Source organism: Symphodus melops, assembly GCF_947650265.1.
Source record: "Symphodus melops genome assembly, chromosome: 13".
Classification (NCBI taxonomy): Eukaryota; Metazoa; Chordata; class Actinopteri; order Labriformes; family Labridae; genus Symphodus; species Symphodus melops.
Window position 1 is genome coordinate 11,376,118 of NC_136703.1, and position 26,576 is coordinate 11,402,693.

The 26,576-nt window shown below is 39.6% G+C and overlaps 1 protein-coding gene and 1 long non-coding RNA gene across 2 annotated transcripts in view; both read right to left on the reverse strand.

Annotated features, from left to right (window-relative positions):
• The window catches only part of cntn3a.1 (contactin 3a, tandem duplicate 1), a 76,481-nt gene continuing 49,905 nt past the window's right edge, over window positions 1-26,576 (reverse strand). Inside the window, exons 11-23 of the mRNA XM_079358678.1 lie at window positions 24,844-24,994; window positions 17,163-17,290; window positions 12,677-12,852; window positions 8,287-8,404; window positions 7,686-7,844; window positions 7,328-7,477; window positions 6,373-6,443; window positions 5,423-5,657; window positions 4,702-4,817; window positions 4,265-4,451; window positions 2,965-3,077; window positions 2,223-2,391; window positions 1-1,475 (exon numbers count right to left, since the gene is read on the reverse strand). Of these exons, the coding sequence (XP_079214804.1) occupies window positions 1,384-1,475; window positions 2,223-2,391; window positions 2,965-3,077; window positions 4,265-4,451; window positions 4,702-4,817; window positions 5,423-5,657; window positions 6,373-6,443; window positions 7,328-7,477; window positions 7,686-7,844; window positions 8,287-8,404; window positions 12,677-12,852; window positions 17,163-17,290; window positions 24,844-24,994 (1,865 nt within the window). The 3' untranslated portion in view covers window positions 1-1,383. The remainder of the gene's footprint in view (window positions 1,476-2,222; window positions 2,392-2,964; window positions 3,078-4,264; window positions 4,452-4,701; window positions 4,818-5,422; window positions 5,658-6,372; window positions 6,444-7,327; window positions 7,478-7,685; window positions 7,845-8,286; window positions 8,405-12,676; window positions 12,853-17,162; window positions 17,291-24,843; window positions 24,995-26,576) is intronic.
• Window positions 20,188-20,602, reverse strand: LOC306833430. Its single transcript, XR_013780353.1, has 2 exons — window positions 20,559-20,602; window positions 20,188-20,468 (listed from the first exon to the last, which is right to left on the reverse strand). It is a non-coding gene; the product is annotated as an uncharacterized lncRNA (long non-coding RNA).

The window sequence follows — 26,576 nt, forward strand, 5'->3', positions numbered from 1 at the left end:
AAAATGGCATCATGTTTATTAAAAGCAGTTTGATCTGTTTAGACATCCGAAGCAGCGTAGGGTACATACACTGACCGATCCCAGGCCAAACAGCAGCTGATGGGAAAACACCATCCCTACTTAATAACACGCCATGTTAGAAAAGTCAGTCATCACTGGCGCTTTTACTGTATTACAATGCTCATCATGAAGGAGAGGGGACAAAGGCCTGTATTTTTTCTGAGCCCAAAATGCCCAAATATGATCTAAAAGTAACAAAAGTGTCAAATCTCAACAGAGATTACAGTAAGGTCAGTTATTCATAAATTAAATAATGAGTGAGCCAAACCACAATGTGGATAAACAAAGGACAGAAATAAATAAACGACTTGAGAATAATAACAACATGGAGGATAATCATAAGACTTAAGGCTCATTTGGGACCTGAGGATTTCATACATACAGTGTTTAACAATGTGGACTGTGCTGCTCAGCGAGCCTTTGTTAAACATTTAACATGAATGAGGAAGGAAGGTAAGACATCAATTAATCAACACAAGCCTGCTGTTTACAATGGAAGCCATACTGGGTGTACACGCTGCATTTTCTCACAAATGATACAACAGATGGAACTGATCCTTTTCGGCTCAAAACCTTTGGTTACAGTCAGTTTCATGGCAAATTTGAGGTTCAGATGTAACGTAAAAGCAGGAATAAAATCCAGGCAAAGTTACAAAGGTCCCATATTCTGGTTTGTCATGAAGCAATGAGGCTCCGCTTCCTGGTGAAGGGATTAGTAACAGTTGTGTTTCTTCTTAGACAGAGCAGGGAGCTTTCCAAGGACGATCCAAACAGAGGAAGGACAAGACGCCACTCCTTTCTTGTCTTGACTATAACCTCACTCACATAAATATGAGCTATGCAAGGGCATAAGGTATCCTCCATCTCCAATAAGGATAAAATCGACCAAGAAAATTTCAGAGGTACAAACATATCTATTAAACAGAGCTTTCACAGTCCCACAAAGAAAACATATACATGTCCTTTTGTGCATCAGACCCAGCCAGCCTTCCAAGGTTAAAACCATATGAGAATATCATTCGGTTTCAGGTAAGAGGAAAGCAAAGGGCAAAACATCTTCAAAAGGACTATAGTGCTGTCACACATCCTTTCATTTCCATAAAAGCAATGTCTGAAAGAGCCAGTTTCTTTTCAATAACTCTTTCAGAAGGGTGGAGGGAAAGAACCTTCCTCACAGAGCGATCTCTGTAGAAAGAAGAGTGAAGACACGGCAGGGTAGGGAAGAGGGCAGGTGGAAAAGTGGCTGTCAGCCTCTTGTTGTCAGTGACCTGCTGATTCTCCTCTTAATAAGCAGCTGTACAACCTTGTTCGTGCAAATGTTTGTCATAGCACAGTCCTCACTGTGAGGATTAACGCTGCAAGGTTGACAATGAGACATGCCGAAGACCCAGGGGCTGCTCCTATGGCTATGGAGCCTGAAATACACAAACAAATAAGGATAAAGTAAATGGTTTATACATGGCTTTAATTTTGGTTTGGACATTAAGTGCTTAATATATAAATATAATGATACATAACATATCACGCCAAAAAAAACAAGAAGAAAAAAGTAAGCCTTATAACATGCATTCAGTACAAAGAACTACACTGGTGCAATACAAAACTGGAACTATAGATGGCACTGGTGCACTGTGCTTAGTTAAAGGCCTTAGTTAGAGGACATGTGGGGTGGGCACAGCAACACAAAAGATTGAAAAGGACTATCTCAAACCACCCGAGCTACTGGCAAAACTCTTGTGATGTCTGAAACCATTTTGTTGTTTGATGATATACTTTTCTGACTGAGTAGTTTTTTTCTAAGACAACTGTTAACACAAAAAAAAAAAATCAAACTTAGCTGCAAAAAGACATGGCTTATATAAAGATCATTTTGAAGTTACATTTAATGAACAAAGATAGATATCAAGAGATAGAACATCTCTGCAGGTAGTGGCATCAAAAGAGCCAGCTCATGACGCATGAATTCCTCGTCATGAGATACTGTATTTGGGGTGTTCGAGTGCATTTTCACACTTCAATTGCAACAATGTTACATTCCATCTACGTTCATTGGGAATGATCTCACAAAGGGAAAGTCAATTAGGAAGATGAAAAACTGTAAACAAACTGTTGCAATTGAAAGCTGACAACATGTTGTGCTATATATCTCAGCAATGTCCCACCTGCCATCTTGGGAATGGTGATTTGGCTGCTGCTGATGCCTTCCCCTCCCTCACTGAAGGGTTTAATCTGGATGACGTAGTCCTGGTTGACTGGCAGCGACAACTCCAAGGAGGTGGTGTTCGTCTCAACCACGCTGGGACGGCTGTGTTTGTCCTGGCTGTACATCACCTGCAGGAAGCACATCGGGAAAGATGATAGCAGTGTGAGGCATGGCATGTGGTCCTTCCAAGTACACAAGTATATCATCATAAGAGGGGTTTCAGAGTGTTCTTGTTGAAATCTGTTTTTTTTAAATCCCTGTGTCTGTTTCTGTCTGACAGTTCTATAAAAAGTGATGTGCTTTGTGACACTAAAAAGGATTCATCTAAAGGTAGATATGAATTTGACCACCACGGGTGACAGTGCAGCACAGATAAGGGAAAAGTAGAAATGCATCAAAACAGATTTTTCAGTTGCAGCTAGAATTGTACCTTACCGTACAGCTCCCCCTTGAGCAACAATCAGAGAAGTTATAGATTTATATGTGTGTGGCTGAAATTATGTGGAAAGGTTCATCAAGGGACGGTTATTCTGAGGAAAATGGGCAATTTAAGACTTTAAAATGGGATTAATACACAGTTTCAGAATAATACAGGAGGGACATGGATTTCTGTATCACCAATTAAATTGCAATTCAGCAGCTATTCACTTGAAATAGATAGAGCTAATCCAGTTTGAGAAGAGAGGTCTAAAACTTTTTACCTTATATCCTGTGACTTCTGACTCATTTTCCAGAGCATGCACTTGGTCCCACCTCAGGATGACCTTGGAGTTGGAGGTGTTCCACATGATTTTGTCCGGGGCCTGACTCGGAGCTGGGGGAGGACGAAAAGGGGAGGAGAAGGACAGGAAGAGGCGGGAGAAAAACAAGAAGCAAACCGGTCAATAAATAGCAAAGTCCAGAACCAACTCAGCATGAAGGAGATTTCTCATTATCAGTTTATCATCCTACCGTTAGTGGGGAGCACTGACTCGAGGAATATGTGTGTACTTGTGTGTTGGAGTGAGAACAGACTCACATTTGTGAGGGGGCTGGCCGGGGAAAGTGTTTAACAGATGTGTTATAACTGCGACGTTAATTAATGTCATCTTATATGAACATAATATGCGGAACATCTGTGACACAACATGAAGGTTTTCATCCCTAGTGTTTCCATGAATCATTGTTTTAATGATGGTCCCTTGTTTTGTTAGACTCTGGTGCTCTGCAAACTAATACTCTACGCTCACAGGCATGATCGTGAAATATAGGACGAAAACTGTGAAATGTAAAGAGGACTTCATTTAGGCGATGTTTACAGGGAATATTTAAGCAGGAGACAGCTCATCATTTGAGTAAAGCCTGCGTGTCACATGGCACAGTGTGACCATAAATTATACATCCCTTTTACATCAAAGATAAGCCCTGTCTATTAAGTGAAAGATGGCTTTATGACATCTCTCACATACATAAAAAGTATCAAAATGAAAGACTTACAGTAGACAAGAAACAATTAAATAGCAGAGCAAAGAGGATTAATTACAAACAATATGAACTAATGTGAAAATACAGGTTCATATGTTAAAAAATAAGTCTGATGAGCGGGAAAACTGCTTTGACAGATCTATATACCTCATTTAAAAAAAAAAAATGCATTGGTCGGAAACACTTCTTTTTTTTTTTTTTTTGCATCTTAGGCTTCATTTTGATACTATAAAATACTAAAATAAAATGAGAGAGTGGTTTGACAGGCAACAAAAGTCCCCGGGCCAGGAGTCAAACTGCTGCTGCCTTTGTGTGATAAGTGCCTTCAGCTATCCAGCTCCAGGGTGTCTCATAAATATTGCAGTTGATCAACAAGAAACCTCAACATGGTACCTAAATATTCCCTGCTTTCACTCCTACAGTGAAAAATGATTGTCAAAGTGAGTATACCAAAAGGGACCGTGTTCCTTTAGCTAGAGGGGAAAAACACTAACAGAAGACACGGACAGTACTTCATAATATGTTCTGAGCACTTACGTGGTTTCTTGGTTGTGACATTGACTATGACGCTCTGTGGACCAACTCCAGCGCTGTTGTAAGCCTGCAGGGACAGGTAATAGGTACTGCTGCCCTCCAGATCCCTGATGAGTACTGAAGTTTTATTCCCCACTGTCCTGATCACACTGGCTGTGTCCTGCTTCTTCCTTTCACCCCAGTACTGTAACTACAAACGCACAAATACACAGGTTTTAGTTTAGTAGATTAGGTCTGGCTTCTTACTGAACATATCCATGTTTAACAGAACATTCTTGGGTTTGCATGCTGAAGGAATTCATCAATACCAAAGTTTGTGAATGAATAATTTAAAGGACAAAAAGGGTATTCAATTAAAAAAAAAACAGAATGCCATCAGCTGTCGGCACTGTTCACTATATTGCTATTAATTCTACTGCGTGGGTTTGTGCTGGTTTGACCTCGTAGCCCAGGATGCGTCTGCGGTTGTTGCTCCAGGCCAGTGGCTTCCAGGTGACCTCCACCTCCGATGCTGATACACTCTTGGCCCTCAGCCTCCCTGGGGCTCTATTGGGCTCTGAAAGGTAAGCAGAATAGTGATGATATGAAAGAAGACAAAGGATTTAGTACTCCCACATCTACAGTATGACTTACTGAATTTACAGCAGCTCCATCCAGTCCACCCATATAACATATTAGTAGGAGAGTCTACTTTGACATTAAGTTCCGTTTTTTTTTTTGTGTGTGTTTAAAAGTTGATATTATTTAAACATGAATTGCCACTTTTCTAGGTTGTTTTACATCAAAGCACAATATCTAGTAAAGGCGTCTGTGTTGGATCTGAATCAAATAACGGTTATTTAGTCCAAAAGAAAAGATGTTCCTGTAGATGTACATGTTTACAAGACATGTAATAATTAGACGTGTGCTTCATGGAATACTAACAAATAAACTTAGGAAATGAATTACGCTTCAGCATTTCTTTTTTTTTTAGTATTAACGTCAAACCCAAACTTTGTAATGCTGTCACTGCCCGCTAGTAGCTTCAAGGAATCAGTCTCTCAGTAGAACTAAACATGACAGACCCTGAAAAGTATTTTCTGAAACACAATACAGTATTTTATATGTATTGTCATGACTTAATGCACAAAATTTAGATTTTTTGGTTGTGATCCTACAAACCTTCCTCTGCTGAGTAGATGGTGGTCACTGGACTAAAAGGGCCCTCTCCCTTGTTGTTGTACACCCCGACTTTGACTTGATATGGAGAGAAGGGAGGGATACTCTCATTCTTGAAGACATATCTTGAGGCGTCGGGAGATGTGACAGCAGCCTGCATCCAGCCCTGCGCCCCGAGTGGGCGGAAAGCCACCACATAGCCAAAACCTGGGCCGCTCTGCAGCTCCTCGGGAACAGGCTAAAGAGGCATGAGATGACTCAGAGGGATGACTCAAAATGACTAGTCCTACAGATATTATACTGAAAAAAAAGAAGCTATGCAGGGATTAGGGCACTTAGAGAAAAAGTGCTGAGGTTGGTACTGTACTTGGAGACCCTGCCTAAACTCTGTCTGGTTAAGTGTTTTTACATTGAAGAGAATTAAAATAAAAACTTTCCTGCAGAGCTGTAAAGTTGTTCTTAATACATATTATATTCTACATTTAGAGACATGTGAAATTAATGCCAGAAATCCAAGAAGAATTATATCAAAGTGCAGTTTCCAAAGCAATATTGTCATTCCTGTTTTGTGTAATTCAGTATGAAAGAGTTAACATCCCACATTTCAATTAAACATTATGTGTTTTCATACCAAAGTCCATTTCTGTTATCTGAATAAAGGTAGCACATGGGGATGAGTATTATTGCTTACTGAAACACTATAACAATATTTGAATATTGTTATTTAAATAAAAAACATTAACATTCAACATGTCAAAAAATGTAAACCTAATTGAAAATAGTAATCGAATTTATAAGCTCGTCGTGGCCAAGACAGGCAGCAACACATTTAACAAATTACAGACACAAAACACAAGGCAATTACAAACACAGATCAACATATCTTGAGACACTGAGCAGAAAGTCATTCGTTAAAGCCTCTTTATTCTATACATGGAAAAACAGATCTTTACCTCCCAAGTGATGACCAGCTCTGAACGTCCACCACCCCCGCCATTCACTCTGCCGGGAGTCACCCTGGGTACTAACAGATCAACCACTGAGTTAGAAAACACTCTGTATTGTCAAGCCAGGTCCAAAGTGGAAAGTCATCATACCTCACTTTAAGAGATAGCACTGAATTAATGTTAATTAAGTACTAAGTTAAGTATGGTAACATGATAATTAAGTTATCAGTGATACAAAAGGACTCCATTACAGCGAAAAAGTTGTAGGGAATAAACGTATCCAACTAATAGAGTGTTATGTTTACAGATTCATACCCTCAAGTATGAATCTATGTAAACATTGACCCACTTTATTATTGTCAGAGTCAGGAAATACACAATGGTAAAAAACAGCAAACCAGATGCATTGCATCTGAAGCTAAAATACCCAGAATGCACCCAAACATGCTATGTTGCTTTCTTTGTTAATCACACACTTTGTTAATGCTTATCAGTATTTTGTGATTATATGTTAAAGTGTGCTAATCTGTGCAGATGTGTAAGTAGATGAATGTACCTGCATCAATGTGTTACACAAACTGATTTGGATTGGATGATAAGATAGTAAAATTTTAAACTAGATCTCATTTTACACACAATTTGTTGGATGTTGTTTCTCCACCAAACATAACTTATGTTATTTACACTACCTGAAAGAGGAGTTGTTTCTCCCTCTCTAACAACACCGTCAAAGTGAAGCTGCCAGCCATAAACACATTTGTTGAGAATTCAGGTCATTTATTTGTTTTGTGCCGTGAGGAAGCAGCGAATGCTCTGAAATGCACTGGTACTATACCGTTCTTTGAAGGGCTCTAATTGCCTTCCTGAAGTAGGATCACACTATGTATTATGTGCATAATTTGCAAACAATTTGTGTCATGGTTGACAGCAGTGAAAAATGAAAACAGCTTCTGATACATACACATTTCTTTGGTGCGGGCCTTTTTGGAGGGTTTGCTGGGCTCTCCTGTTCCAATGCTGTTGGTTGCCAGGACTCTGAACTCGTAATCCACCCAGGGACTCAAGTCAATGACAGTGGCTGACAGCTGCTTCCCCCCGAGCATTTCAGGAACTAAGAGACAACAGAGAAATAACCTTTCATCAAAGCCCTGCAAGATCTGCTATGACACATGAGCCAAGCTGGTGATGTGTTATTTACTGTTATTTCATGTGTCTATTTGAAAATGATACAAGACACGCACAGCTCAGTTTTACCTACACAGTTAACTTCTTACTAAAACCACCTTCACACAGACTATTGGTACCAGTATACAACGTACCGGTGGTAACAGCCTGCCACCCGAGAGAGAAAGGCGTTCTGGCCTGAATGGTGAAGCTGAGGATTGGGCTGTGGTTGTCCATACCAGGTCCCCAGGACACAGAGGCAGTGGTCTCTGTCACATCAGTCATCTGACAGTCCACAGGGGGGCCTGGAGGACCTGGGGGGATATTTGGTCAGAGTTCAGTCACACAGGATAATGTATAGTAAAGACAGGGTGGGCGTTTTCAGATGGATATGAAATTTATTGTGAAGCTTTTCTTCGGGGAAGGCTTTTTTATTTCATAAAAGACCATTGCCACAGTGTCTGCTTTTATAATTAGTTTTTACATGAATGTTTTAATATAGAAGAAAGTTATTTCTTGCAAACACAGGGTTTGCAACAGGGACTTAATGTGTGGTATAGCACATGGGAGACAGAAGATAACTGAGCCTTTTCGTGATACTCCCCATCTGCTGTGGCCCTGTTGTGTTGTATTTTTAAGGGGCTGGTACTGCATCGCTGCAGTGGCACCCAAAAGCCTTAACTGATAAGTATTCAACATCAAAACTGACTTGAAGTTTAGATTTTTTCTTAAACAGAGTTTGCGGCACATCCTTACCTCTGACTACCACATCAGTAGCAATAGAGACACTGTCCACCTTGGTCTGAACTGCACACGTATATTTCCCAGCATGCCTCAGTTGAATGTTCCGGATCATGATGTCTCCAGAAGAGCGCTAAATGCAGAATTTAGGGAAAAAAGTCAAATGACAGCAACTGAAGTAAAATGATAGCAGAAACCAGAGCCATCGGTAACTTATTTGGCATTCAGTTCATTACATTCATCAGAAGTCCAGGGACTCATCAAGTGACTGAGTGAAAGTTTTCATGATCATTTATGATGGAAGCTATTTGTGGGGAAGTAAGAAAAGCTTCTTTCAGCTCTATCCTTTATTCACTCGGATTTTATGTACTTTACAGACAAACATCCAATGCCGGATCCATTATTTGCTTTGAACTTTAACTTAAGAGCTAATGTTGAATTAATGTCTTATCTATGAAAGGACGGGAACTGTGAAACAGGATGAGACTTGATAATTACTTTGATGTATAATTAGGGTCATTTTAGAGAATTACAATTCAGTTGCTGCAAGCCCTTCAGTCTGTTGAAAACTGCCATCATTAAAATAATGTAACTGGGGTAAGAATGCATCAAACATACCTCACTTTGGCAAATGTTATGTACAGCAGATAAAAAGCTTGCATATTAAGTTAGGTCTGCAAAGTAATCATGCTGGTTGCTTTGAAACAAAGTAATCATGCTGGTTGGCTTTTGATTACAAATTCAAAAGTTGTGTGTAAAGATAAAAACAAAATAAAAGGAGCAGCATTTGTCTATCTGAAGCAGCAAAATGTTACACAACCGACAAGAAAGTAAGATGCCGGTAACGATGACGGGGTTGTAAGATTTGTTGGAGGCTTCTGGTTTTGTTTTTGATGACTCCTGTAGGATACATTACATAGTTTGTTTCGTACCAGCAGATTAAAGGCAGGTGAAGAAAGACTTTGACAGGAGGGTTGCTGGTTCAAGTTTAGAGGCATCAATGTGGTGATCGAGGATGTCTGCCATCATCTCGAAATCAGATGCGCTGGAGGTCCAGGTTCGATAGAGCGAACAAGACTACACCATCCGCAAAAAGCAGAGACGAGATCATGTGGTCCCCAAACCAGAACCCCTCCTGCCCCTGGCTGCACCTAGAAATTCTATCCGTAAAGGTTGTGAAGAGAATTGGTGACAAAGGGCTCCTGCATCGGTCATACAGGAATCGGAGCGCCCTCAGCAAAGGATGCCACTGGGGACACTGTCAAATGCCTTCTCCAGATCCACAAAGCACATGTGGACTGGTTGGGCAAACTCCCAGAACCCTCGAGCACCCAATGAATAGTGTATAGCTGGTCCTCTGTACCGCAGACAGGACAAAAACTGTATTGTTACTCTTGGATCCGAGGTTTAACTAATGGCCTAATGATCCTCCTCTCCAGTACCCTGGAATAGACTTTCCTAGGGGGGCTGAGGAGCGTGATTCCCTGATAGTTGGAACACACACTCTGATCCCCCTTCTTGAAAAGAGGGACCACCACCCTGGTCTGCCAGTCCAGAGCCACTGTCCCCGGCCTCCACGCGATGTTACAGATATGTGTCAACCATGACAGCCCCTGCACATCCACTAAAAAGCAAATGGTGCAAAAACCACATCGTGAGGCATGCAGTAAACACAGCTGATATTGAGCTCCTCTCAGTTTCACTCAGGCTAACATAGTTGCCACGGGAATTTGGAAAGATTTTCGTGACATTGGTTTACATAACCAATGTCACGAAAATCTTTCCAAATTCCAAATTTTCCCCAGATGCAAACTTTAAGTGTGCCAGCGAGACAATTTACCAGCATGTTCAGAATCTGGAAGCAATCTCTACCGATACACCAAAAATTATATTGGTAGACTTTATTGGCTGATGGTTACCATCAGTGTTGCCATTGCAAGTATACCAACAATACATTACATTTCACATAATAAGAACAAAAACCATCAATCTCTGCTATGGCAATATTAAATCAGGCTCCAAGGCAACCAGGAAGCCACCAATAGGTGCATCTGACCATGAAACTGTGTTTCTGCAACTCATCATACAGATGAAAACTGAAAAAACAAAAGATCTGTGTGGGATGAGGAAAGTGTACTCGCTTTACAAGGCTGTTTTAAATGTACCGACTGTGAAGTGTTTGAATGCACAGACATAAATAAGCATAAATACATTTCTGTGTATACAATGTGATGCCTACATAAAAAACCTATGCAAACACTAAACCCTAGCTAACTGGTGAGCTAAAAAAGCTTTTAATTGAAAAAGAACAAACTTTTAAGATAAATGACAGAAATAAAGGGAAACTAATACAAAGAAATATACAAATAAAAATCAACAAAGCAAAAAGGAACTACAAAGCTAAAGTTGAGCAACTCCTTACAGAAAACTAAGGAAGGGAGGCGTGGCATGGAATTGAAACAACGGTTGGCCTTAACGGTCAGCAGAAAAATTTTTCATATACAATTCAATTTGCCAATGACAAAAAATTTCTTTGCACGATTTCAGACTGATCGTCAATCCCCTTTGGAGCCTGAGGCAGACTGGAGAAAAGATGGCACTCCTATTAAGGTAACAATTGAGGAAGTGCAGTTTGCCTTCTCCAAGATAAATGTGAGGAAATCCATTGGCCCTGATGTGAAGGTAATACGCAAAAAAAAAAAAATGCAGTGAGCAGCTAGGGCCTGTGTTCAGGCTTCATTAAATTCAGAAGTAATTCCTAGTTCTTGGAAAATATCTTAAATTATCCCATTACCAAATAAGACATGCCCCTCTCAATTCAATGATTTTAGACCCATTGCTCTAACATCATTTGTTATGAAATGTTTTGAGCACATTATACAAAGAAAACTAAAGAAACGTTTTTTATTTTATTTTAGATAACTGGGAAGCAAATGTGCTGCATTTCTGACCTAACAGACTGGTACACATTGCATTTAGCCAATAAGATCACAGCTGACCCTCTGCACCCCCTTTGGTTGGAGTATGAAGTCTTGACTTCAGGGCGCAGGTACAGAATGCCCAGGAATGCCCAGAATGAGGACTAAAAGAGGCATTACATTGTTTGTACTCTGCAGCATCCAGCTGCTTAACAAGCTCTGACTATACATTATGTACTTGGCACTCTGCACTTTGTTTAACTTGCCACTAAAATCCCTCTTTTAGTTTTGTGTATGTTTTAGTGTGTTTTATATGCTTTTATTATTTTGGTTATGCTGTCTTGTTTTTTTGTTTGTTTAGTGTTTTAATGCCCTCAGGTGCAAGACAAATTTCCGTTGGGGCATTAGGAGAGGTGCCAGACCACGTTTCAAGCACTGCCGAGGTGCCCTTGAGCAAACTATGTCCACAGATCAGGCTTGTGCATTTGTGTGATTCAGGCCTGTGAGTGTGAGAAGCATGTCTGTAGAACAAGTGCGAACCACAACTTCCCCTTAATATGTCCACAGTTTCTTTAAAACAACATATCAGCAGTGAGGAGGACTTAAATGTTTGAATTAACCGCAGAGCTACATGTTATTATAATGCTTTCTGCTGCTGTTAATGACCGTACCAAATGAAAAACAACAATATGAGGTGATGAAGAAGCCAACCCTCATAATTGCTTTTACTAATTAAAGACAAATACATGTTTAGTCTTAGATGATCAAATGTAATGGATGGCTGAGCATTGCATAATAAATTCCTTGGTTGTTGCTTTTCTCCATGTAGAAGGTGTTTTTAACATGTGGAACAGTTACAAATCAGTCAAAAAATGAATTAAATCAGGTTGATTCATCATGAATGGCGTTTGATATTTTTCTTTTTAGAAGATAAAGCTGAACTAAAGCTGTAGAGAATACAATTTAAATATGTTAATGATGATCTTAATGGTATTTAAATAGTACCTCTCTTAATAAGCAATGCATTCAAGTTGTGTCTCCTTAAGAGTTACATTAAAGTACTGTATACATGTGAAAATTCTGAAATGAAGCTAAGTGAGTGTCTGTAAGAGTGCCTCATTTTACTTGTGGCTAGCCTTAAAGCCTGTTTTCAAATGCTTGAACTTTTTCTAAGAGTTAGAATCATAAGCACAGAGTCACTATGTTCAAGTGGAGGCATGCACACTTTCAAGAGGATGTAGACGAGCTTGTAAATTTTTTTAAACTCAGGAAACGTTAGGACTTTAGAATCTCGTGCTTCAAGTATACTCTGCCACAGTGTAGGGTTCAAATGTAATTTTCACAACTCCACTCTGCAAAAGTTGTGTACAAAGATCTCTTATCAGGGAGATGTTTTTGTAAGACTACTAAGCTGCAACACTCTTTTCTTCAGATTCAACGACAGTGTTACAAAGACACAGAAGTCGTAAAAATGTGAGAGCACTTACCCCACCAACTTTTTCAAAATGAGCCCAGTGGCTTCCAAAGTGGATGAGCTGCTCATTGAAGAACCAGGTGAACTTGAGATCCAGTGTAGGGTCATGGGACACCTGGCAGGGCAGCACAATGCTTTCGCCCACTGTGACGTCGAGATGACCTGCTGGACTTGTGATCACGGATGGCTCTGTAAACAGGGAGCAGCATTTTAATAGAGGACATGTCTACTATCAGAATACAGATGAAGCCACCTAAACTGTATTTCTCTTCCAAGCAGGGTTCCCTGACCAATACATGGTGTCCCTACTGAGACCTGTAGGGACACCATGGGGCTGTGACTGTAGATAGGGGCTGTGACTGTAGATAGACTTTTCTATCACTATCTATCACCATTCATAGATTGGTTTCATTTCTTTGTTTCCCTGGCAATGAGGAAATATTCTGAAAACATGTGACATTTAAAAATAATCCCACCCCCTGCCAGACTCTTTCTGATAGATCATCCATACAAGATAAACTACTTTTGAATCTGGCACTGCTTACATCACATCACTTTCAGAAGTTTAATATGGTGTAATATATCACTTATAACAGAAAGGAAGTGAAATAAACAAACAAAAGGAAAAAACTCAACTATTAGGGTAGGTCACATCCGAGTCTATAATTTGGCTCTGTCTGTGCAGACACAAAAAGCCATCCTATTTCATCCTCAGCGTGGTGTGCGTTAACATAATCTTTGGTATTTCTCGTCTGGGTGTCGCATTCAACAGCAATGCGGTGCACAGAATATAGCAGAGGCTGAGAGGCCCATACAGCAGTCCACAGTGAATTATGCATGCATGTCATAAGCATCTAATAGAAAGGCAAGCCAATGCAGCATGTCAGGGGGAGTAAAGGTCTATATTCAGCTCTGTCAAAACAAGCCAGCTTGTTTATCTCACACCCTCTAAGGAGAACCGACTGGCCATGGCAGTGCATTCCAGGTAAGTCTCAGGAAAGTTTGGCAACGGATGCAAAATGAGTATGGTTAAACTTTCTGCCGTGGATTGCAAAGCTGTCATGCTCATGTCCTGCTATGACTGGAAGGAAAATCACAAATTGGCTGCCTCGTTCCCACAGTGTGCAACGTGCATGCTGTTCTCCATCTGTAAACCAATGAAATGAAAGTGTACTATATGTAGCGACCACCAAGAGCCGCTTAATTGTATAGCTATATGCAAGTGTAAACTGTTGTTTACATGTGGATCAGAATATCGATCACTGTGAAAGAGGTTTTATGCCCTTATGTCTGAAATAATGACATTTAAATCATAGGACTATGGTTCAGGATGTTCAAATAATAACATCTAATATTAATTTCCCTGAAATTATCTGTACAGGAGAACAGCACTGTCTTTCAGTATTTATCATGGCATCATCAACTCAAAACAAATTCTCATCTTATGTTGTAATTGATGAATTCATATTTTACTGATTACAAGAATTTCATGGAATTTGTTAATAAATAGATGATTTTGTACTGCCGTAGAAACCATATAAACAAATTTAAAATGTTACCTTGGGCTCTTGGCATTGTAATGTAGTTTTAGAAACTACACAATACTACACCAACACAAACTACACAATAAAATCTATATATTTTAGTATAGTTAAATATAGTATAGATAATTATAATGTAATCCATGTGTTGGTCCATGTGATGACCATTGTTGTCTTTGCAATCTGTATATTTGATTGGATGGATCTTGTGCTGACTGGTTCCTTATTTTGTTCTGTTATTTAAAATTTAATAAAATATTGTTTAAAATCTATATATTTATCAAAAGCATGTCAATACAATTTTCTTTAAGTTTTTAACTTATTTACTGGCATAGACTAGTGGTTATTGTCACTAGTTGCAAAATCTCAGTGATTCTGTTTTCTGCACAGTGAACCTTCTTGTCAACAGAGAAGTTAAGTCGGGGGGCTGTCCTGGAAAGTGGTATCCAACAGGTTCCCATAAGGGCATTCAAGGACAACCTCACCATTACAGTGAAATCAGTATCTGAAGGGAGATGGATTTTGAAGGACTTGGTTGAGCTCACCAAGTGGGCAAGGATGGAGTTCAAATCTTCAAAATCCTGAAGCCTAGTACTAAGGAAGGGACGTGCCCAGGATCAGTTTTGCTTTAAGATCAAAGACAACAGTGCAGGAGAAACTGGTTAAGAGCTTGGGGAAGTGGCATAGGGCGAACCTCAGTGACAAGCAGAGTGTAAAGGAGATGCTCAATCAAGCTGAGACCTGGTTGACATCTCTGGAGAAGAGTGGACTACTGTGAAAGTATTAAGCCTTGGGGTCCCCAAGAAGATTCTGCTCCATTGGCGCGTACAGCCCAGGCAACAAGCTGCAGCTGCCAGTAACATCAGTAGTGGAGAAGTACAGTACAAGGCAACAAAAACCTGCCAGGCCATGATGCTGTGAGACAGCAAAGATGAAAGAGTGCGCCAGGCAGACATTGAGATCAGAACAGATCGCAAGTAGTCAGCCAGCAGAGTGCTGAGGGAGGTGGAAGATCGCTTTCCCCATGACATTGTTGGGGCAGTGACCCAGGCCAGGCCAAGCTAGGTTGATCCACTGGGGCAAGCTGGAAAAAGGCTATTCTAAAGAAATGCCGCATCATGGTTCAAAAGGAGGTATGCAGGGAAGAAAAGAAAGGCAAAAGGCCCAGCTGCACGTAGTGTGGAAGACCAGCTAACCTGGAGCATGTCTTCTCTTCATTTGTAAGTGGCAGATGGTAAATTCAGGCATCAGCATGACCAGATCCTGACACAACTGGGTGAAATTACATACTAATGGTCCTTGTTCCATCTACCTTCTCAGTGAGGGGAAAGTGCAACGACCCCTTCATCCAAATCCACCGGGATGCTGCCTTTGCTGGCTTGGGGATATTGGCTATCAGCCATTTCCTAGCCACCCACCCATTAATCTGGCTGTTGAGGATGAGAGTCTGATATTTCTTGAACTTGCACTCATGTTCTTCCTCAATCCTCACTTCGTAGAGTACTGTAAGTTCCATCAGGATCATTTGCTTGGTACCTCTATACCAGAGGACTTTGTCAGGTATGAGGTTGGGAAGGGAAATGTCCATGTCCTGTTTGGCGAGGGGTGCCTTGAGGGAGGGAGAAGGAGATAGCGATTCCACTGGCTCACAGATGGTGCAGAGGAGAGTACCTGTAATGTTGAGCCAGTTGCGATAACCCTATAACTCGTATTTTGCATATATACCTGTAAGCTCTCTTCCTCCGATTACCTTATACTTGTACACTTTGTTTTATAGCTTTTACATGAAATATCCTGTGCTTATGGATGAAACGTTAATTCTTCAACTTTGAACAACACCATAAAACCACACATTTACTGTTTATCTATAAAGCAAACTGTATGGCAGGTCTATTGGCACATATTAAGAAGCTGGGGTGGGGGTGGGGTGTGTGAAAATTGGGCTTCCATGCAAGCTTATTTGCAATTCAAAAAACTTGTAAAGCGAAATCACCAAAAGGCATTTTAATAGAGTGCTGTTGTTGATTCTGCTCTTTAGAAAGACCCAGAAAATCCATTGCACTGCAGAAGTGTGTAATTTAAATGGGATGAAATCTTAAACAAGCCGGGCATGGCTATGAGCCATAGTGCAAAAAAAGGTATGAATTAAACATTGAGGCAAATGAATGCAATGAGCCTCATGTCTCCATTTCTGCTGCCTCTGCCAATCAACTAATTGGACGATGTCGGTCAGGTAAAAAGAGGGTCGTCTTTGTTGAAAAGTGTGCTTCACTGTGTGTTCATCAAGAGTAAAGGGAAGGTTGGTGGCGCTAATTTTTTTTTTTTTTTTTTTTAAAGATTTGTTTTGGGCCTTTTTTGCCTTTAATGATAGAGGGAGGAAGGTGGATAGAGTCGGAAAGGGGGGAGAGAGTGGGGAGAGACATGCGGGAAATGGGCCACAGGCCGGACGCGAACCCGGGCCGGACGCGAACCCGGGCCGCCCGCGCGCGAGGACTGAGCCTCAATACATGGGTGGCGCTAATTTTAGATGCAGCATGGTTTGGTTGAGTCTGTAGCTTTTGAGCAGAGTGCAAGTTCATTTGTTTTGTGTTCCTCCAAAATACTGACAACCATAAATGATTTGTTAGTTTGTTATGAGGAAGAGGACTGATGTTCAAAAGGATCACCAGAAAAGGTAAAACAGATAACCTTATTAATTGTATAACATAAACATAAGATCAGTTCTTCAAATAAATGACAAGGATCCAAAAAGCCCTTACTGATATTAAATCTTTTGTGCTGTTTTAAAAGATTCAATTCTCTGTTTCGGTATTATTCATGTACTCAGTGTTTAGTGTTGGATGAGATGTGCAATTTATGTTCATTATTGCATTTAATAAAATATAAATATCAAGCTCACATTGCAGTAAACAAAAGGGGTCTAGTGTATGAAACATAGTCAAGGAAATAATATCTTACCTTTAACCAAAAGGCTGCCAGCACTGCTTGCAACTCCAAACTGGTTTCTGGCCACACACGTGTAGAGCCCAGCATCTGTTTTACTAACATTTGAAATCCGAAGGCTTCCATTATCCAACACTGTAACTCTGTGGACGAACAGTACATATAAGAATGTCACCATATTAGTGGGACTGACAGTGCATCTGTGTAACGTTAATTGGGGAAGACAGAAATACAGCTCTACTTGTTGAAGGTTACGTGACTGTTATTCTAAATATGTATTCTATACAATTAAAGTGCATAAAAATCTCTTCCAAATGAGGAAGTCCAGTGTCCTTAAGCATTGCAACTTTCGCCTTGAGTTAATCTTGGTGAATTTTAATTGGCTCCCTGTGCTTTAGGGTGACATAAGGGAAAGCACAGTGTGAAGAGTTACAGTCTGATTTTTCAGCAATGATATGACAGGAGGAGAGCAGATCACTTCATAGGAGAGAAGTCTCATCTGCTTGAAGGAGGATTGTAAATAACAGAACTGTAAGGTTCTACACATACTGAAATAGCATACGCAACATATAAGGTTAGATTGTGTAGACATATATAGACTCAAATGAAAGGACCATATTTCCAATATAACTTGTTCTGAAAACTCTGATTGTCTGAATATCTGATTACTGAGCTACAGATTGATATGCAATTTCACCGCATAGATGCTTAAACCATTATTTCATATATTTACTGAATTAAATGATAAAACAACCTTTCTACTGTATATCAGCAGACATTAATGAAACATACGATGTTGAAGTGCTGGCTTCTCTGACGACAATGCAACAGCCAGAATATCCTCCTGTATTTAAAACTCTGGTCCTGAGTCGTCTCTTTTTGTTTTAACCAGAGAAGTTGCACCGATGATAGTGTGCAGGCCAACTGGTTCAGATATAACTGATTCTACCCAACCTAAAAAGATAACAGATATCCTCCACAACCAAAAACGTGGCAAAACAAGGATAAATATCGCAGATGCTTTTGAATAAATTGAGAGCTGGTCAAACAATAAAACGTTAGTGTCTACGTCATGGCAACCTGTGTGCACATGGACTCTGGGGAAGAGGGGGCGGGGAAAGACAGCTCTGTCCAGTGTGATTTTGAATGTGGTCTGCAGTATCAATTTTAAACGCTACGTGTCATATTGCTCCTTTAACACACTGTTTTCAATGGGGGTTAATGCAGCATGATGTACTTTCAAAGCAGAATTGCATTACTCTTAAAAAAACATCTAATTAAGTGGGGCGCTGGTGGCGCAGTGGTTAGTGCACGCGTCACCATGCATCGAGGCCATAGTCCTCACGCGGGCGGCCCGGGCTCACCTCCTGCCTGTGGCTCCCTTCCCACATGTCTTTCCCTCCCTCCCTGATTCCCGTCTCCATCTACTGTCCTTCATCTGCAATAAAGGCGCAAAAATGCCCAAAAATAAATCTTAAAAAATAAATAAATAAATATTAAATAAATTGAATTAAGCTGTACATTTTCAGAGCAATTCAACCAGCCAGCTGTGTGGCAATAAAATAAACCTTTTTTAATAATTTGCACACGGAAGTCCAAATTACAAAGACTTATTTCATCTGTTGGTGTCATCAGTCAAGCCTGAGAGATTTCCTCTGACAGAGAGAGTGTAATGCTGCCTCTTCACCAGACAAGGTGTTGAATGACACAAAGCCAAATATAGAAGATAAAACACCAACATGGAAATGTTTAATTTGTGTGCATATGCTTCCAACATTTTCTGTAATGTGGTAGTTATCTTTAACATTGAGAGTTTTGTCTCGGAGCAACAATTACAATTAATCATCCATAGCTTTGTTTGTGTAATTTCAGTCATATATTTTATGAAACTATCCAAAAGGAAAATGCAGTGTGATTTGTGCTTTTATTCTAAGAAAATATAAATATATATTTACAATATACTTTTCTGCTGTGATGCAGAGTGATTGAAGTTGAAAACACTAAAACATTAAAATAAAAAAAAATAAAAAATGAAATATTGAGTATTAAAAAGATCTATATGGGAATAAGTTGTTAAAAGCCCAGGAGAGGCCTTGAATACAGACTACACAGAAAACAAGTGCACACGGAGCTTGAAAGGTAACATACCGTACCTAATGGCATTCATTTTGCACCATTTTGGTGCTTTTTCAGCAGAGTCAAGGGTAGTAGATAAAAGACGAAAAAGCGTTTTTGTGAGAAATTTGTTTGAAAAGATGCAGGACTCCTGGGACGGCCAAACACTTATTCAAAAATAAAATGACTGACCCGGTCACAGGTGATTGAGGTAAGGAAGAACGTGAATGATTTGATTGATTCTATTCACTGTGGTATCAAAAAGCATTCTGCTCATAACATTCTGCTCCAGCTTTAGTCAAAGACTGGCCACATGCTGCACAGAATGTTCCGTGTGAAAAGCTGCAAGGATTTTTTTGTGTATAAAGTGACTACACAACACCATCAAACCCCTTTTTTTGTAAACCCCTTATAATATATCAGTCATATTTGCGTGTCTTGATTCATCACTAAAGGATTTATTCATAATAACTTCTGTTCAGGTTTGATCCTTCTTTCCAGTTATCAAAGCATTTCAGCTGGTTTAGAAAACATTTTCCCTTCATCTCTCTTCTTTGATCTCCATAATTACTGGAGGTAATCGTTCACATCTCTTTAGAGTGTGACTGAAGTTTTTACCGACTTCTTGTGTTTTTTCTGGTTAACAATTTCCCATTCTTTCCATCATAGAACAGTAAATGTTACTTTCCGACTTATCTTGTTTTTTTTCAAGTAAACAGGCTGTAAAAAATACACCTTCATGATGTTAGTGTAAGTGTAAGCAGAAAGCTCTGGATGTTTTTGATGGAGCAAAGGTAAGGACCGTTTTATTATCCTAAAATGCATGTAATTTAATGAATATGGTTCCTTATCAATCAAATGCAACATTTTCTTTTGCATTGGAGGCTCAGTGTCACAGTTTATCATCATTAAACAAGGAGGTCAGTGATTCCCAGCTCCTGCAGTGACCTGATGAAGTGTCCTTGGGCAAGATACTAAGCCCCAAACTGCTCCCGCTGCCGTGTATGAATGGGATTATTCTTTACTGATGGACACTTTACATTGCAGCCTCTGGTATCAGTGTATATATGTGGTGTAAAAAAGCACAGTTTACATATTTGTAAAAAGGTTTCTTGTAAGTTCAGACAAGCTTAAATAAAAGACCTCTCTTATCTCATACTAGTTCCAATGTTAATGATGTAAACTCTTGCAAAGTGTCACAATTTCCTACTTTTAACATTCTGTTTGATACAAATGTGCACAACACTTTCAAAGCCAGGAGTAATAGATGTGGCAAAGTAGGCCTTATCCATTTACTTATTTTTCAGGGAAGATACAAAATCTCAACAATAGTAAAAAACAGAGACGGATGACGATGATTACTCAAAAACGAGAACTAAAGCACATTAAATGCCTTGCCCTTAAAAAACACCAGGGAAAACTACACAGTCAATTAAGGGTCCGTTCTTCATACTGATCACCACTCAATCTGTGTTCCCTCTCTAGAGAAAAATGATAATAACAGGTTTTGTGGTACCAGAATCCATCCATCAGTTGTCAGACTGAAATAAAGAATATGCCTCCCTGAGATATCCTTAAGCAACACTAAGTCTCTACCAGCTCGGATCTTCTTAGAGGGGAAGGCATGACGTAAAAATCCCTACAGGGATCAATGAAATAGCACATTGCTAAAAACGAATTCCCCTAAGGTGAACAAGACAATCACTGTTTGTTGACCTGATGCTTTATTTAGCATGGTGTTATCAAAATTCTTGGAAAATGGCAACTACAGTTCAGCAACTTGTACTCAAATTCATTTCTCAAGATACTAAACACTGATATCCTGACACAGGTTAATGACAAGAGGAAAGTGAATTCATGATTATTGTCATGTGTATGGGGCATATGCGGTGGCTGTGTATAAGCCATAAGACTTTGAGTTCGATCCCGAGCTCAGTGATCTTAAATAATACAGTACACTGAACCCCAAATTGTTGCAACTGCGGCTCCTGATTCTACACCCGATGCGTGTGAATGTGTATTAATGGGGTGAGTTAATACTGATGGACACTTTACATAGTAGCCTCCAACATCTGGTGTGAATGAGTGTGACTAGCGGTGTAAGAAGCACATTAACTAGAAAAGCGCTACACAAGCTCAGGTCCATTTAACACATGTTGAGATTTCTTTCTTTGAGAATAATTTGTCCAAGAAAGAAACTACAATGTTGGGTTAACGATCAAGTCTTGTGAAAGAAAGGATTATTTTTGATGGATGTTTACAGAAGAAGGTTCAGATTTGCCTCTTTTAAAATCAAATGACAAGTCTTTCCAATTTGGTCATTTCTATCCCACTTATGATCACTGGCTTTCAATTCTGGTTTTCGAACAATTTACTGGAAATTAATACCACTTTTAATAAGTGCTTTGCCCTGCAAATCCTCACAAGGAGCCTCAATCTTATCTTCTAAATGGCTCCACAGTCAAATGGGGTTGAGTCTGTGTTTCGAAACGTAACTGGTTGGAAAGACGAACTTCAATACCCCTTTCTGAAAGATCCCATGAGGCAGTCTGGACCACCTAAAATGATCAAAAATGACCTGCTTCACCTGATAGGATGGAGGAATTAAAATACATTAGCCTCTTCTGCAGTGGCCATTCCCCATGGAGCTGGGGTTTTCTCCTTCCTGAACTGAGGGCTTCCTTTGTAATGGACTATAACAAAGAGTTATGGATATGAGATGTCACAGGGATAAGACTTGCCATTAAACTGTTTGGTAGTCTATGTCAGGCTGCCTCCTCACCAGGGCTACAGAGCAATAGTGCAGGATAAAAATATAAGGAGCATCTGAAAAGCTCCCCCTTTGTTCCCCTTTCTCTCAAAGGTTACCCTCGAGCAATTAAGGTATTGGAGAAATTTGTGGGGTACATAAAACTTGAACAGTGTGATATAGTAAACACGCACTTTACCTCAACCTTATTGGCTGGTGTTAAAGTGAGCTACTGTCTGTAATCTAAAAGCCTTCTGTGACTCTCCATGGAGTAACAAAAAGCTAAGAGGCTGTAAATGAAAAACATTATTTTAACCACTAAAGAAGGATTGCATAATTAACTCAGTATATTACTTGGGACTTGCAGTTTTCTCAAGTTTATTTCAATGCACATTCTGTGTTGGCAACACTTCCAGAAAGCCCTGGTTGCTTTAATGGCAGGATTATAAAAGGACTCACATTACATGGTGAAGCAATATATATCATTTAGGGTAAGAATCTTAAACACAGTGGTTCAATCTGATGGTAATATTCCTAAGAGCTATTTCCTATATCCATTTTACAGCTGCTGGCAGTGGTCAGCAATGAAATTAAATTAGGGTAAGCACTTTATTGTTAACCTCATAGTGCTCTGCGTAAGTGCACAGCAGCCCAGTTACAAGGCTATCTTGTTATACGGAAGGGATATGAGCTGATATAGGTATCACCAGGACTTGATTTCATTAACTAATCAAATCCTGTCTTGTTCTTAGTTGATTTGTTTTCCCCTGCTCCAGATCCTTGAAAACATTATCCCAGGAAGATTAGAAGGAATTATGGGTATTTTGGTTGAGCCAGTGGGATGGATTAGTGTTGTGCCGCCACTATAATAGCATTGGTAGCAGCCCCATTTCCATGTTGGGGGAAAGTAAATGCTAAAAGAGGCCAGGAACAAGGAAGAAGGTTTGTGAGAAATGCTGCAATAATGTCAAAGCTTAACATCTTGTATGCAGCTCACCTACTTCAGGGTGAGGCTGTAACGTTGAATCTCAAATGGGAAATCCTACTTTTATGGGTGCGATTGATATCGCACATTACACTATGGATGCATTTTCCTTTCAATTCTTAAGAGGATGATAAATCTGGGAGGTTGGTGCAACATTTAGCAGATGTTTGCACCACTAAATGTTCAGTGATACTCCAGCCGCCCCTCAAATGCAACATCTCTCCTATCATAAAGACGTCTCTGGCCAACATCAGTATTAACAACCACATCACACCTTACTGTAGCTTTCCCCAACATACTATCTGACATGCAGGAGGGGAGACATGAATAAACCTTCTGCCCTCCTACTGTGTTGAGGATGAATATCCCAGAGGTTAGGTGTGGAAAAGCTGCTGAGCCAGTCCAACAATTAATCCTAAATCAAATAAGAAATCTGGACCCCCACTACGTCACTGTATCTGATAGTAGGGGCGCTTTACTTCCTGCTGGTACATCCCTGCAGAAAATCAAAATGTTATCAAATAGAAAGTGGAATGTTTTTTTAAGTGATTGAAGTTATCTCATTTAATTCAGAGAGAATTTATAAATGCAAAATGCAGTGGGTAGAACCGCACTTAAAAAAGCAATGGCACATCAGGACTTTGGTTTCCTAAAATTGAAGAACAGACTTACTGTTATATATTCTCTGTGATTTCCTCTTCTTCTGGGACATAGTGGCTTTAAATCATAGAATAAATATGTCAAATTCATTTCTAACGACATTAATGCCATTCTGTGGGGACTTGGGTTAGTTAGATTAGTTTTGGGAAATTGGTCTGTTTGCTGGACAGGAGCTGGTTTAGTTAATGAGTACTGCAAAAGTACCCTTGAGCAAGGCACTGACTGGATCTACAACCACTCAGACTCAGGCAGCCTGCTAACGCTGATATCTTTCCATTAGTGCATCTCCATTGGATCCTGAATTTGCATGTATGTGTATTGCTGGCCTGACATGTGTATGTAAAATGTCCAATAACAGAGAGGAAAACCTTAATTTTCCCTCAGGTATTAATTACGTATGTCTTCTTTTCTATTTGAAGCAGATTTGTTCCATGTCTGCATTTCTCTGAGATTACTGCCACATGAGAAGAAACAGTATGAGTCCTGATCAATCACCGACTGCACATCCTGCTGCGACCTCTAGCAGCATTATGTCTTCAGGTGAGAATTGGCTTCTCTTGTCTTATTAACATTTGTTTTTTTTCTCCCTTTTCTTCTTCTCTCCAGCACACAGAGGTATTGCATTGATCTGCACTTAACCTGATTTCTAATAAAACAAGGTGTCCAGCTAGTTCCCTAGGTGTCACCACCACTATCACACAAGAATGTGTGTTGTTCGGTGGCTGGCCATTGATCTGTCCTATTGGGGATTTCACCTGCTTCTTCTATGTCTCGATAGTTGCCTGGATCATCGCTTGCCTTGTGCTCTAATGACCCTCCAGGCCTTACATGCTGCTAATGAGCTGATGGATCAGCGCATCGATCCGAGTGCTGCAGTCTACGAACGGCCAATTACCTCAAGTAAACAGTGCAGAAACCAGTTCTGAGCACTGCCAGGAGAGCAGAGTACAATGGAGTTCAGGGAAAAAATGTAGATAGCAGGGGGAAAGTGGTGGAGTGCAGGACGTGTTATGCAATTTAAATTGTATTGTGTCACACTGTGGTTCTGTTCTTTGCAGTTTGTCACCATGAATATCAAGTAGGGGAAAGTAAAATAAGTCAATGAAATGCTATTCTGAAAGTAGAGCGCAAACTAAACAATGGTCACACACAGAGCATTTACAGCTCCACACAAAGAAACTTGTTACCTGTGGTTCTCTCTCAACGCTTCCTTCCCTTTCCTCCATGAAATCACACCCCGAGGAGACATCTTGGGCTTGCATTCAATCAGGACATCGCCACCCTGTCGGGCCAGAGTTTGGGCCTTCAGCAAGTTTTGGGAGAAGTCTGGAGCAATAGCTGGTAAAAAAAGTGGAAAGAGAAAGACATAAGTACTGTATTGTGAGGAAGACAGCAGAGGAAGAATAGCAGAGATGAGATTTGATTTACAATCAGTGGAGACAAAGAAAACATAGTGTAGAACTATCAATTAGGTAGCTCAGTGCTACAAACTTCTCTGTCTACAGTAATATATTCTTTTTGCAAACAGACAAATACTAAAACTCACAGGAAAACATAACATGCGGAAAAACAGACATGGTGCATCATTTTTAAGACATCTGATTTGAAAGTAGGTGGTTATTCAAATTCCTTGAATTTTCCTTAGGAGGACATTATGCATTAAGAATGAAGCTGTGGGGCTCTGAAGCAAAATGAGTGAATGTAAAATGAGAGGGAGGCTTTGTTGCTGCTTCTTTAGGCCTTAATTACTAAGGCGCCGTCGTCTAAAGCTATTTTGTATGCGCACCGACTCAGCAGAAAGCTCTTCAAAGTGAACACGCAGACTGGCGCCAGTTACATGGCTAAGCACCTGCCAACACATGTCGGAGCATGGACAAATAAAACAATACACACAATGGTGAACATGAATATACACACACACACACACACACACACACACACACACACACACAAACACCTTACAACTAATTCTTTCATTTTGTGTCAAACCTTAACGTTTCTTTTATCAACTCTAATATTTGCCAAACTTGTCTTTACATAACACATTAACTGCATTCAGATAAACTTGGATTTTGGTTTCTGTATCTTGCAGCTATGAGTGGATAAGCTGCAGTTTCTGTTCATCCTGATAAAGATTATAATAAATAATAAAAATAGCTATGTGCTAAAAATTTAATGAAATCTGTAGCTAGATCACATGGACAAAGTGAAAAGTTGAGTTAATAATTTTCACTAAAATAGTAAGAAATGGTATAATGTACTAAAGTGAGAGGATTTTTTTCATATACAGTATGATTTTTTTTAACATGATAATAATAATAACAATAAAAGTTCATATTACAGTTGAACTCCATATTTTAAACTCATGTGTAAAGTTTGATGAGAGATTGATGAATGAGTCAGTAATTCAAATAAATTCTAACTTCAAAATGAAAATTGACTATTTGTAAATTTCTGAACGAAGACTGTGCTTTATTAAGACGCCAAAAGTTACCAATCAGTTAAAATGAGATGCACTGTTAAACAAGTCCTATGATGCGTTATATAGTAAAAAAAAAAAAAAAAAAACAGTCTATGAAATGATAACTGAGGCTTAAATTATGACAATGGGTAAGTGCAATTTATTGCAAGAAAAAAATTGTAAATTAACCTGGTTTCCCTAAATCACAGTCTGCAGTCAGAATATATCAGATACACTGTACTGTAATACTTTAATTAAACGAGGCATGAAAATGTAAGATACAGTTTAATATTCAATGCTGAACAAAGCAGTGCTATTGAAGGAATAATAAATATAAGAAAGAAATAAACCAAGGAAAAGCTCTTATCCCTTGCTGATGAAATTGGAAACTGCTCATCCAACATCAAACATGTCATTTCCCCTTCTCTAGCTAAGAGCTGACCAGCATCCTACTGTATG